The sequence below is a fragment of the Doryrhamphus excisus genome, linkage group LG2 (genome assembly GCF_037039965.1).
Source record: "Doryrhamphus excisus strain RoL-2023G ecotype Guam linkage group LG2, RoL_Dexc_Guam_v1.1, whole genome shotgun sequence".
Classification (NCBI taxonomy): Eukaryota; Metazoa; Chordata; class Actinopteri; order Syngnathiformes; family Syngnathidae; genus Doryrhamphus; species Doryrhamphus excisus.
Window position 1 is genome coordinate 23737718 of NC_136358.1, and position 14536 is coordinate 23752253.

Here is a 14536-nt window from a genome sequence, read left to right on the forward strand (position 1 = left end):
CCATGACTCCTCTGTATCATCCAAATGGTCATATGCAAACTTAAGACGGGCCTTGACATGTGCTGGTTTAAGCAGGGGAACCTTTCGTGCCATGCATGATTTCACATCATGACGTCTTAGTGTATTACCTACAGTAACCTTGGAAACGGTGGTCCCAGCTCTTTTCAGGTCATTGACCAAGTCCTGTCGTGTAGTTCTGGGCTGATTCCTCACCTTTCTTAGAATCATTGAGACCCCACGAGGTGATATCTTGCATGGGGCTCCACTCCGATTGAGATTGACCGTCATGTTTAGCTTCTTCCATTTTCTAATGATAGCTCCAACAGTGGACCTTTTTTCACCAAGCTGCTTGGTAATTGCTCCGTAGCCCTTTCCAGCCTTGTGGAGGTGTACAATTTTGTCTCTGGTGTCTTTGGACAGCTCTTTGGTCTTCGCCATGTTACAAGTTAAAGTCTTACTGATTGTATGGGGTGGACAGGTGTCTTTATGCAGCTAACGACCTCAAACAGGTGCATCTGATTCAGGATGATACATGGAGTGCAGGTGGACTTCTAATGGGCAGACTAACAGGTCTTTCAGGGTCAGAATTCTAGATGATACACAGGTGTTCAAATACTTATTGGCAGCTGTATCACACAAATAAATTGTTAAAAAATCATGCATTGTGATTTCTGGATTTTTCTTTTTAGTTTATCTCTCTCACAGTGGACATGCACCTACGATGAAAATTTCAGACCCCTCCATGATTTCTAAGTGGGAGAAATAGCAAAATAGCAGGGTGTTCAAATACTTATTTTCTTCACTGTAGGTGTTGTATGCAGCATTTTTTAATATCGATTTTTATGACTGGGAAAAAAACCTGATACTGATGTCGACCGATATCACATTTTTATAATGACATCCCTAATTATGACTAATTATGACACAATAATATAAAAATACAAGAGTCCAAAGTAAGTAGAAGTACAAAACGACACAAACTCCCTACTGAAAACACTACTAGTAATCACTTAAGAAAGCTGCTGATTTTTAACAAGGCAGAGCTGGCCTCAGAACAAGGTCAAGAAAAGTCAAAATTGTGCAAAACAGGAAATGGACATACCAAAATAAGATAAGCACAATAAGAAGGAAATGTCAGTAAAAAAAAGAAAACCGAGTCGGACTTGTCTTGTGGAACATGACAGAAATTTTCTCATTACTTGCTCATCTTATTCACGTTAAATTATGACTTTTTTCTTAATTTTACAATTTTTTCTTGTATTTTATTCTATTCTTGCAATATGACTGCAGATTTTTCCATTTTTGTTGTTGCTTTTTTAATACACTTTAATACACAATATATTTATTTATATTTATATGTTTAGAATTTGACATGGGCCAGTAAAAAATCAGCCATAGGCCACAAATAGCCCCCCATGCCGTTCTTGTGACACTTCTGGTTGCTATTTATGATCTTTTTGTAAGGTAACACCCACACTTTTGTTGTCATCTGGTCCTACATAGAAAATACAATTTTAATCAAATTAACTTGACCTTATATGGCCGTCCCCCTAATAAAATGATAAAAGAGGGAAAGACTGCATTCCAGCTTAATCGACCTTGTAGTCGGGTATCACCTCCCTTCAATGGCAGTCACGCAGCACCCAGTCTGCTGTGTTTATAAAGAAAATGATATAATGATACATTTTTGTTCGTATCTCAAATGTAATACAGAGCGAAGGGTGTCCTGTGTGGAATTCTGATTAAAAAGCATTACCATATGAAACCTGAGAGTGACCACTTCATCCGCTGCATGCTCAATTTCATGGCACATTGTTGAGGTGAAATTCTCCTTTGTAGCAAGGACATTGAATTCATGGTGCGTAGCCTCTTGCCTGCAGGCTCACCACGCCGCCTCACCTTAATAAGAGAACGTGGACAGCAGCATAGGGGCATTCCTTTTGAAGTGTCTATCACGTTCAAGGAATGTCGCAGTGGGCCATGGTGTGGCCTACCAATGACTGAAGTGACAAATGTGAAAGATTGGCATGTTAGCAAGACAAGAAAAGAAGGCATTACATGCAAATTGTGGTGGGAAGAAGTTGGTTCAATGTGTGCTGGTGTGTGGGGTGTTGACATTGACTGTGTGAATACAATCAAATTGGTAATTAATGGTAATGGTAATGGTTTTATTTCATTTGAACATGCATCAGATTACAATTGAGTGCATCCCATAATCAGTTCACAGTTCCACATGTCCAAAAGGAGTAGGAAGAAGCAAAGCTTATTAAATCCTACCCCTCCATCTGGTACTTTTACAATCAGTAACTGATACATTTGTTCACTTCCTGCTTTCCTAATGCAATTAAATTTTTCATTTATTTTTTTTAATTTTAATTTTAATTTTAATTTTAATTTTAATTTTAATTTTAATTTTAATTTTAATTTTAATTTTAATTTTAATTTTTTAATTTATTATTTTTTGTCCCGTACCGAAGTAGGAGGTGATATGAGCATCCAATGACATAATGGGTACCATAGTAAGTGTCAATATAGTGATATATATAGCACATCATGACTGGTTCAAGACTCTTCATCCTTGTATTTAGCAAACATCAACTGCTTGTATTGTTTCTTGAATTGGCTCATCGTTGTGCATTGTTTGAGGTCCTTACTCAATCCATTCCATAGTTTGATTCCACATACTGAAATGCTATGGCTTTTTAACGTAGTCCTAGCATAGAAGTGTTTCAAATGTACTTCTTCCCTGAGATCATATTTCTCCTCTCTTGTAGAGAAGTATTGGATGGCATTTTTAGCTAATTGGTTATTTTTAGCCTTATGCATTATTTTAGCTGTTTGAAGATGAACTATATCAGCAAGTTGAAGTATTTGTGATTTTAGAAATAAGGAGTTAGTATGTTCTCTGTAGGCGGCATTATGAATTATCCTTACTGACCTTTTTTGCAGTACATTTAGCGAGTGAAGATTGCTTTTATAGTTATTAACCCATATTTCCACACAATAAGTAAGATATGGTAGAACCAGAGAGCAATGAAGAGTGTGGAGTGATTTCTGATTGAGAACAAATTTTGCTTTGTTCAATATTGAAATATTTCTGTCCACCTTATGTTGTATATTTGTAATATGAGGTTTCCAGCTCATATTTTTTTATCTATTGTGATATCCCAGAAATGTATTTTCCTTCACCTTTTCAATGTCTATGTCGTCTATTTGTATTTGTTGGTACGTGTCCTTTCTGCTGTTAGCAAACAGCATGATTTTAGTTTTATTTAGGTTCAAGGACAATCTATTATCATCAAAGCATCTTTTTAGTGTGACCATTTCTTCTCTGATTTTGTCTGTACTCCCTCCAGAACAAAAAACAGTGGTATCATTCGCAAATAATACCAGCTTTAAGTCTTTCGTGACTTTAGAGATATCATTGATGAATAGTTTTGGTTCCAGTATTGACCAAAACTGCAGAGATTTTGTAGCTTTCCCTAGAATGGATGCAAGTGTTATGAATGGTATTCACTTCTGATTGCAATCATGTTTATTCAAGACATGTATGTTGTGTATTTGTATTCCAACAGGTCACTATGGCAAAGAGAGCGTCCGTAGCAGTGGAGGAGCAGACCTTCATAACTTCATCTCCTCTGGGTTTGTGACGTTGGGGCGCGGGCATCAGAAAGGTAACACACTTTGTATTTCTCAGATTACCGGACAATGCGTGACTGAAGACGTCACAATGTGTGTATTGCTGAATCAAAAGAGAGCCAATCATTGAAGTCAAATGTGTCTTGAGTTTGCACACAACAAACAGCAATGATGAGGGTGGAGAAACGTGAAGTTCTGCACATTCATCCTCCACATCCTTGCACACACGGAGCCATTAGTGAGACACCAAAACTATGCCTTGGGTAATACTTTGTTAAGTTTTCATCTATGTTGGCCAAGTTCTTCTGATTTATTCTCATCCATTTTGGCTCCACAAATCGTACATGGTGTGTGTCACCGTATGGGACGTTGCAAGGAGCGAGCCCCTTTCGCTTGATCCTGTTTTGCTGGAATGTTTGTACCAGAGTGAGGATGCAGGTTGTGGCTACAGTATAGTATACACTATATGTATGTGTATTAGGGTGCATCAAAAAACACAATTACTGAATTTTGATATGACTGGGTACTAAAAGTGTTCCAATATATGTAGAAACAACACATAGAAAATATTTTTCCAATACATGATAATATAGGGGTGTTTTTGTGGAATAAAGTGGTGAACAGTTCAATGGTCGCCATGGAGATTTGAGGTCAGCAAAGACTGCAGCTCAAGAACTCTAAGGAGATATTTATGTTTTTGTTGTTGGTATTTATACACATATTACATATTACTAGCAAATTTGTGGTTTTGTCTTTGTAATTTGAATGATTTGTAGTCATATTTATAGGTATTTAGTGCTCATTGCCACTACTGTAGCTAACATTAGCTAGCTACAGTTTGCTAATGACAGTTAGCTAATAGCTGAGCAAGGATAACATCAACAAGAGTAATATAGAGTAGACAATATTACTGATACCTCATATTTATTGAGAGTAGTACTGTAGTCCTACATAATCTGATATACACTTGTCCATTTATTATTTTAGGCACTGTTTAGTGCTCATTCCCTCTACTGTAGCTAACATTAGCTAACTACAGTTTGCTAATGACAGTTAGCTAATAGCTGAGCAAGCATAACATCAAAAAGAGTAATATAGAGTAGACAGTAATACTGATGCCTCATATTTATTGAGAGTAGTACTGTAGTCCTACATAATCTGATATACACTTGTCCATTTATTATTTTAGGCACTGTTTAGTGCTCATTGCCTCTACTGTAGCTAACATTAGCTAGCTACAGTTTGCTAATGACAGTTAGCTAATAGCTGAGCAAGCATAACATCAACAACAGTAATATAGAGTAGACAGTATTACTAATGCCATTGAGAGTAGTACTGTAGTCCTACATAATGTGATATACACTTGTCCATTTATTATTTTAGGCACACAACAACTAGTTCCTTTCAGACTAGCATCGCAGCTTGGTCTTTGGTCTGGGCCCCCTTTGATAACCCTATAGAAAATGATGCTGTATAGAAGTTCATTGTACTCAACATTTCCACCTCAACTTTTTGGCAATTAGACTAGAAATTGCGCATTTTCCGAAATTTTATAAAAGTTTATGTGTGAGGTGGCACCCCTAAATCTCAATGGATTTCCTCAAAACTTTGCAAGATATTTTTATGTTCATTAAAAAAAAATGGAATGCCAGCCAAATTGATATTATGAATTAAAAAATTCCCATTCAAATTTGATGCACCCTAATTTGTATATATACTCTGTATACTGTATATGGAAATAGGGATGGGTATGGAATTTGGTACCCGTTATAGGTATTGGCCGACTGTGGTGGAGTAAGCCGTAGCTGGGTTATATCCCGACGTTTGTGTGCACCTAGCACGTCGTGTAAGGCTGTGTTATGTGTTATGTTTCACATAGTATTTGTTTTTCCTTTTAATTGTGGTAATTGTTTTTAATTCTGTAAAGCACTTTGTGTTGCATGTCTTTGCAGGAAAAGTGCTATACAAATAAAGTTGATTTGATTTACTGTGGGCAGGGCCATTTCTTAATACAACGCGTACAGAGGCACAGTACAAAGACTAACAAAAATGGCAAGGTCAATGCATCCACAATACTCCATACAAACAAAAACTAAAAGACTAAATTGAACGAAAGTAGCTTAGCAGACGAAAAAAGGAGGAACAGGAAGGAACCATCAACATGCAAAGACAAAGCAGTGTGGTGTCTTCCTGCCGCAGCCACGTGGCTAATGAAGGTCTGGCTGCACTTCATTCATTGAAAACATGGGAAGAAAAATTGGACACATGCAGGATCTATGACCGGGATCTATGCCAGGAGTACTCCTCCAAATCCCCAAATATTGTCACAGATAAAATGCTTTTTCTAAATACCAAAAATATGTATAAAAAAATCCAATATATGTATGTCAACAAATGTCAATAGAAAAAAAAGTCATGAGAATGTTGTGTATAGATTTGTGTGGGAATTGGTTTTATTCACGTCTGCTATTTTCATGCCCAGAAGGATATTTTTTTCATGCGTATTCGGCACAGTGTTAGAAGGAGCAAAAAAGGGAAAAGGCTGCCGGTTTCCCTCCATCTCCATGAAATCCATGAAGACACACAAACAGGATTAGGCTGGATGAAATGTTTATGTTATCCACCTAAGGTGTCCAAATTTGTGTTTTTTTTTGCCTGCAAAATATATTTTAACAAGAAATAATTTACAGAGGGAAGACATATTTTGGCTTGTTTATTGTAAAATTACAGTTGTTTTTGTTTACTTTTTGCTGTTTTTTTTCAATTATTTAAACTTTTTCTTCTCAATTTTCTACTCATAATTATGATTTTATTTGGATAATATTTTGGCTTTATTCTCATAACATTTTCTCATAACATAACAAATTTTCATTTTCTCATAACATAACAAATTTTCTAAAAAAATATATAATGTATTTAGTTCTGTTATGATATTGCTGCTTTAATAAAATGTATTTTTTAAATTATTTTAACTGTATGCTACTCCTTTCCCCCCATAACTTCCCAACAGTATCACAAAAATATCGCTAGATTACAACTATTTTCAATATTTGGATTTTATTCTTGTAAAATTACAGTTGTTTTTGTTTCATTTCTGCTGTTTTTTTCCAATGATTTCAACTTTCTTTCTTTATTTCAATTTTCTACTCACAATTATGATTTTATTCTGATAATATTTTGGCTTTATTGTCATAACATTTTGTCATAACATAACACATTTTCTAAAAAAAAAATTACTTTGTTCTCTTATGATATTGCAGCTTTAATAAAATGTATTTTTTCTTTATTATATAAACTTTATGCTACTCCTTTCCCCCTATAACTTCACAACATTATTGTCAATAATCTTACAACATTAAATTGTAAAACAAAATATCGCTAGATTACAACTATTTTCAATATTTGGATTTTATTCTTGTAAAATTACAGTTGTTTTTGTTTCATTTTTGCTGTTTGTTTTCAATTATTTCAACTTTTTCTTCTCAATTTTCTACTCATAATTATGATTTTATTCTGATAATATTTTGGATTTATTCTCATAACATTTTCTCATAACACAACAAATTTTCTAAAAAAAATGTATTTTGTTCTGTTAAGATATTGCAGCTTTAATAAAATGTATTTTTCTTCCCCCTCATAACTTCACAACATTATTGTCAATAATCTTACAACATTAAATTGTAAAACAAAATATCGCTAAATTACAACTATTTTCAATATTTGGATTTTATTCTTGTAAAATTACAATTGTTTTTGTTTAATTTCTGCTGTTTTTTTTCAATTATTTCAACTTTTTCTTCTCAATTTTCTACTCATAATTATGATTTTATTCGGATAATATTTTGGCTTTATTCTCATAACATTTTCTCATAACACAACAAATTTTCTAAAAAAATGTATTTTGTTCTGTTAAGATATTGCAGCTTTAATAAAATATATTTTTTCTTCCCCCCCATAACTTCACAACATTATTGTCAATAATCTTACAACATTAAATTGTAAAACAAAATATCGCTAGATTACAACTATTTTCAATATTTGGATTTTATTCTTGTAAAATTACAATTGTTTTTGTTTAATTTCTGCTGTTTTTTTTCAATTATTTCAACTTTTTCTTCTCAATTTTCTACTCATAATTATGATTTTATTCGGATAATATTTTGGCTTTATTCTCATAACATTTTCTCATAACACAACAAATTTTCTAAAAAAAATGTATTTTGTTCTGTTAAGATATTGCAGCTTTAATAAAATGTATTTTTTCTTCCCCCTCATAACTTCACAACATTATTGTCAATAATCTTACAACATTAAATTGTAAAACAAAATATCGCTAAATTACAACTATTTTCAATATTTGGATTTTATTCTTGTAAAATTACAGTTGTTTTTGTTTAATTTCTGCTGGTTTTTTTCCAATTATTTCAACTTTTTCTTCTCAATTTTCTACTCATAATTATGATTTTATTCGGATAATATTTTGGCTTTATTCTCATAACATTTTCTCATAACACAACAAATTTTCTAAAAAAAATGTATTTTGTTCTGTTAAGATATTGCAGCTTTAATAAAATGTATTTTTTCTTCCCCCTCATAACTTCACAACATTATTGTCAATAATCTTACAACATTAAATTGTAAAACAAAATATCGCTAAATTACAACTATTTTCAATATTTGGATTTTATTCTTGTAAAATTACAGTTGTTTTTGTTTAATTTCTGCTGGTTTTTTTCCAATTATTTCAACTTTTTCTTCTCAATTTTCTACTCATAATTATGATTTTATTCGGATAATATTTTGGCTTTATTCTCATAACATTTTCTCATAACACAACAAATTTTCTAAAAAAATGTATTTTGTTCTGTTAAGATATCGCAGCTTTAATAAAATGTATTTTTTCTTCCCCCCCATAACTTCACAACATTATTGTCAATAATCTTACAACATTAAATTGTAAAACAAAATATCGCTAGATTACAACTATTTTCAATATTTGGATTTTATTCTTGTAAAATTACAGTTGTTTTTGTTTCATTTCTGCTGTATTTTTCAATTATTTCAACTTTCTTTTTCTCAAATTTCTCATAGAATTTTCTCATAACATAACAATTAAAAAAAATATATATAATGTATTTTGTTTTGTTATGATATTGCAGCTTTAATAAATTGTATTTTTTTTTATTATTTTAACTTTATGCTACTCCTTTCCCACCCCACAACATTATTGTCAATAATATTACAATATTAAATTGTAAAACAAACTATCGCTAGGTTACAACTATTTTCAATATTTTATTCTTTAATTTAATTATATTTTTAGAAAAAAAGGCCCCTTAAAATTTCCACATCAGCATCCGTTTATTTTTTTAGTTTTATGACTGGGTAGTTGTGGTTTAATGACTTCATCTGACGCTTTATTGTTTCACTCATCCAGGATTGGTGGATGAATCCTATATCATTCATCCAAGCTGGTTAACTTGGGGGGATTTGCTCGCTGATGAGATGGAGTCGGAATGAGGTTAAGACTAAGTAAGCAGTCAGGTTGAATATAAATCATAGCAGAGCTTCATTATTTTTTGAAGAGGTTTACGCAGCTTGGTTTGCTCTGGCTGAGGGTAACAAAGCTGGAAAGGAAAACTGCAAACACATATTCATATTCATTTTCCTCTTTCACTGCATGCTGTTTGTTTTTTTTTTGCACAGATTGTGTTCATTTTTGCCACATGATAAATCAGGTTTTGTCGCCATAGTATAGTCTTCCAGCTTGATTCAATATGGTGCATGTTATGGTCTATTAAATGATACAGGAAGATACAGGAGAATGTGTTTGCTTGTTAATTATATATATTATGCTATATTCCATATGCTATATGTTATATAGCAAGCTCATTGTGTGTGTGTGCGAGCCTGTATAAGCCATGGGGAGGACAGGTGAGGTTACTAGGTACTAACATCACAACATCACATCAGCTGAATGCCTCACATCTGCTTTCTGATATTACCAAACAAGCAGATCAGACGGGAGTGCTGGCGAGGAAAAACGCAAGTCCTAATTTAAAGCCCGAGAATTACTTTCCCTCATGTCAGCCTCCCAGCCTAAATCTACTCCAAGCAATGCTTTTCTCTCTTTTCAAGGATGTTTGCTTCATAGCGTACTCCATCACAGACATGCAACCCCCATAAGACACACCTACACCATTTAATGAGATCCAATACAAGAGTTGCATCAAAGGTCTGCCTTCAAATGAGGATACAGTTTTGTTGTGCCGCTATTGGCCTTTGGAGGATATGCTTCCTTTAGATCGAGGCTATCAATTACTATCGAAAAGATACATTGCAAAATTTGAATTGCAATAACATCTTGTTAACTCACTATACCGTATTTAAGCTGCACCCACTGCACCCACACTAGTCTACAAGTCACATGTTTCCATGGTGTGACATGGGGTACCAGACCAGACCAGACATCTTGAATGAATGAGCTTGCAATGCAACATGGAACCTGGCCCAGAAAGATGCACTGTGGTTGGACACAATCTCTGGGTAGCCAGTATGCTGCCCTGGAGGTTAATGGTAATGGTAATGGTAATGGTAATGGTAATGGTAATGGTAATGGTAATGGTTTTATTTCATTTGAACATGCATCAGATTACAATTGAGTGCATCCCATAATCAGTTCACAGTTCCACATGTCCAAAAGGAGTAGGAAGAAGCAAAGCTTATTAAATCCTACCCCTCCATCTGCTACTTTTACAATCAGTAACTGTTACATTTGTTCACTTCCTGCTTTCCTAATATAATTTAAGTTTTTTTTTGTTTTTTATTTGTTATGTACCGAAGTAGGAGGTGATATGAGCATCCAATGCCATAATGGGTACCATAGTAAGTGTCAATATAGTGATATATATAGCACATCATGACTGGTTCAAGACTCTTCATCCTTGTATTTAGCAAACATCAACTGCTTGTATTGTTTCTTGAATTGGCTCATCGTTGTGCATTGTTTGAGGTCCTTACTCAATCCATTCCATAGTTTGATTCCACATACTGAAATGCTATGGCTTTTTAACGTAGTCCTAGCATAGAAGTGTTTCAAATGTACTTCTTCCCTGAGATCATATTTCTCCTCTCTTATAGAGAAGTATTGGATGACATTTTTAGCTAATTGGTTATTTTTAGCCTTATGCATTATTTTAGCTGTTTGAAGATGAACTATATCAGCAAGTTGAAGTATTTGTGATGTTAGAAATAAGGAGTTAGTATGTTCTCTGTAGGCGGCATTATGAATTATCCTTACTGACCTTTTTTGCAGTACATTTAGCGAGTGAAGATTGCTTTTATAGTTATTAGTCCATATTTCTACACAATAAGTAAGATATGGTAGAACCAGAGAGCAATAAAGAGTGTGGAGTGATTTCTGATTGAGAACAAATTTTGCTTTGTTCAATACTGAAATATTTCTGTCCACCTTATGTTGTATATTTGTAATATGAGGTTTCCACCTTATATTTTCATCAGTATTTGTGATTTTAGAAATAAGGAGTTAGTATGTTCTCTGTAGGCGGCATTATGAATTATCCTTACTGACCTTTTTTGCAAGCTCCAGACTGCATCTTCAGTATGTTCTGTACAACTGCAGTTATATGCAGCCAACCAGTGCTGCATACAATACATGTACTTTAGACATGACTATTTTCAGCATTATATCCAAAACATGCAAGAATGAAAAGGGGTTAAAAATATATAGATCCCTTCTTTGAAGGCAGTGTCCATGCTGCTTCCCATTTTTGCTCCATGCCCATGCAAACTAAAGCCCAATTGCAGGATGAAATTAATTGTTATTGTCACAGAGGAAGTTTGGCGCATGTTTATATTCACTCACCGTCACGGGGCAAAACTGCACTGTAAATCAATGTCACATTTGCACACATATTTCTCTGCACTGCCGAGTGTTTAAAGAGAGCAAAGCTGTGCTTGCAGATGGATGGAGAGAGAATTCTCATGACTGATGCTGTTAGTTTGCAACTCGCATGCCCTCATTCATCAAATGTTTGAAAGTTGAAAGTTATTTTTCCATCTTGTCAGTCTTGGTTATAGGTAATCTCCACCAAGCTTCTACACTTCTACAGAAGTGATTCTTTCACATGCAGCCATTTGTCTTTAAACCAGTCTGTTTTGTTTCCTTCATTTTTTTATGAAGTAGTGAAGAGGCCTGCACTCTCTACAACCTATGTAGTACATGAATTATCCTCTAAATATCCACACGTGTATTCCTCCATTTAGTCTTAGACCAAAGATGAGCAAACTATTTGACTTGCAGGACAACAATGGGTTCTATCTAGAGTAATACTAAATACCAACAAAAAAAATGTATATATAGTATGTATGTGGTATATATAGGAGGAAGTCGTTACACAGCTGATTCAAGGAGGGAGGAATCCCAGGAAGTAGCAAATAAATACTTGAGATTTTTAGTTTAATAGTTTATTTTGAACATAAAAACATTAAAAATACAACAAACCAAGCAAAATGCGATACAAACAACAACAAAAAAATAACTTCGTACTTTGGTACAAGGTACATTATTAAAAAAAAAAGCAAACAAACAAACAAAAAAAAAACTTAAACTGTATTATGGAAAGCAGGAAGTGAACAAATGTAACAGTTACTGATTGTAAATGTACCAGATGGAGGGGTAGGATTTAATAAGCTTTGCTTCTTCCTACTCCTTTTGGACATGTGGAACTGTGAACTGATTATGGGATGCACTCAATTGTAATCTGATGCATGTTCAAATGAAATAAAACCATTAAAATTACCATAAAAATATCTCTTTGGCTGAAAAAATTAAAAAAATTAAAATTAATCAAAATAAAAAAAATGATATTAGTAAAAAAATAGAAACAATACAAGCAGTTGATGTTTGCTAAATACAAGGATGAAGAGTCTTGAACCAGTCATGATGTGCTATATATATCACTATATTGACACTTACTATGGTACCCATTATGTCATTGCATGGTCATATCACCTCGTACTTCGGTATGTGACAAAAATAAAATGTATTAAAATAATAATAAAAATATATATATATATATATTAGGAAAGCAGGAAGTGAACAAATGTAACAGTTACTGATCGTAAAAGTACCAGATGGAGGGGTAGGATTTAATAAGCTTTGCTTCTTCCTACTCCTTTTGGACATGTGGAACTGTGAACTGATTATGGGATGCACTCAATTGTAATCTGATGCATGTTCAAATGAAATAAAACCATTACCATTACAATTTCAAATATTTATTTGCTACTTCCTGGGATTCAGATGATTTCCTCCCTCCTTGAATCAGCTGTGTAACGACCTCCTCCAACATGTTTGTAATCAAAACAAACAGTAACAAACACACAAGTCTGATAAAATAGCACTGTTCTGGAGAACTGTCTCACATAAAGCTTACTTCGCCGTCCTGCTTCATCACACTGGCTCGCTCTGTTCTCTGCGAAAGCCCCGTCTTCTCAGAGGCGCTGTGATGCGCTTCCTTGTATTACCGTAATGTCATGTAAATCTCTAGGTTCAGAAATCGTTGGTATTTCCATCACACAAATGGTTCAAAGCATGTGATCTTTGCCTAGTATTGGATGACATTTTTAGCTAATTGGTTGTTTTTAGCCTTATGCATTATTTTAGCTGTTTGAAGATGAACTATATCAGCAAGTTGAAGTATTTGTGATTTTAGAAATAAGGAGTTAGTATGTTCTCTGTAGGCGGCATTATGAATTATCCTTACTGACCTTTTTTGCAGTACATTTAAGCGAGTGAAGATTGCTTTTATAGTTATTAGCCCATATTTCCACACAATAAGTAAGATATGGTAGAACCAGAGAGCAATAAAGAGTGTGGAGTGATTTCTGATTAAGAACAAATTTTGCTTTGTTCAATACTGAAATATTTCTGTCCACCTTATGTTGTATATTTGTAATATGAGGTTTTCCAGCTTATATTTTCATCAGTATTTGTGATTTTAGAAATAAGGAGTTAGTATGTTCTCTGTAGGCAGCATTATGAATTATCCTTACTGACCTTTTTTGCAAGCTTTGCAAGCGCCAGTAAGGAAAAGGAAAAGCAATTTTGTGATCCGCCATTATTTGTCTATTGACTCATCACGGCTCACGTCTTTCATGTTGCACGATATACTTTTTAGCTTTGAATAATGTTGTTTTCAATGTTTTAAAAAGTTGATTCTGAACCGACTTTCTTGGACTAGCACAGTTAACAAGGCTCAGACAACCTTTTGGAACGAATCCTTAAATCCATTGTCTGTTGTTTCTGACAGCGTAACACAACCAGGTATACCCGCTCATACAAATGTAATGGTAATGGTAATGGTAATGGTAATGGTAATGGTAATGGTAATGGTAATGGTTTTATTTCATTTGAACATGCATCAGATTACAATAGAGTGCATCCCATAATCAGTTCACAGTTCCACATGTCCAAAAGGAGTAGGAAGAAGCAAAGCTTATTAAATCCTACCCCTCCATCTGGTACTTTTACAATCAATAACTGTTACATTTGTTCACTTCCTGCTTTCATAATATAGTTTAAGTTTTTTGTGTGTTTTTTTTCCACAATATGAGCATCCAATGACATAATGGGTACCATAGTAAGTGTCAATATAGTGATATATATAGCACATCATGACTGGTTCAAGACTCTTCATCCTTGTATTTAGCAAACATCAACTGCTTGTATTGTTTCTTGAATTGGCTCATCGTTGTGCATTGTTTGAGGTCCTTACTCAATCCATTCCATAGTTTGATTCCACATACTGAAATGCTATGGCTTTTTAACGTAGTCCTAGCATAGAAGTGTTTCAAATGTACTTCTTCCCTGAGA

The 14536-nt window shown here is 33.9% G+C and overlaps 1 protein-coding gene across 7 annotated transcripts in view; it reads left to right on the forward strand.

Annotated features, from left to right (window-relative positions):
* shisa6b (shisa family member 6b) overlaps positions 1–14536 on the forward strand; it is a 101947-nt gene that overhangs the window by 18753 nt on the left and 68658 nt on the right. For all 7 annotated transcript variants that reach the window (XM_058060976.2, XM_058060977.2, XM_058060979.2 and 4 more), the window contains exon 4: positions 3576–3674. In XM_058060976.2, coding sequence (XP_057916959.2) covers positions 3576–3674 — 99 coding nt within the window. The remainder of the gene's footprint in view (positions 1–3575; positions 3675–14536) is intronic.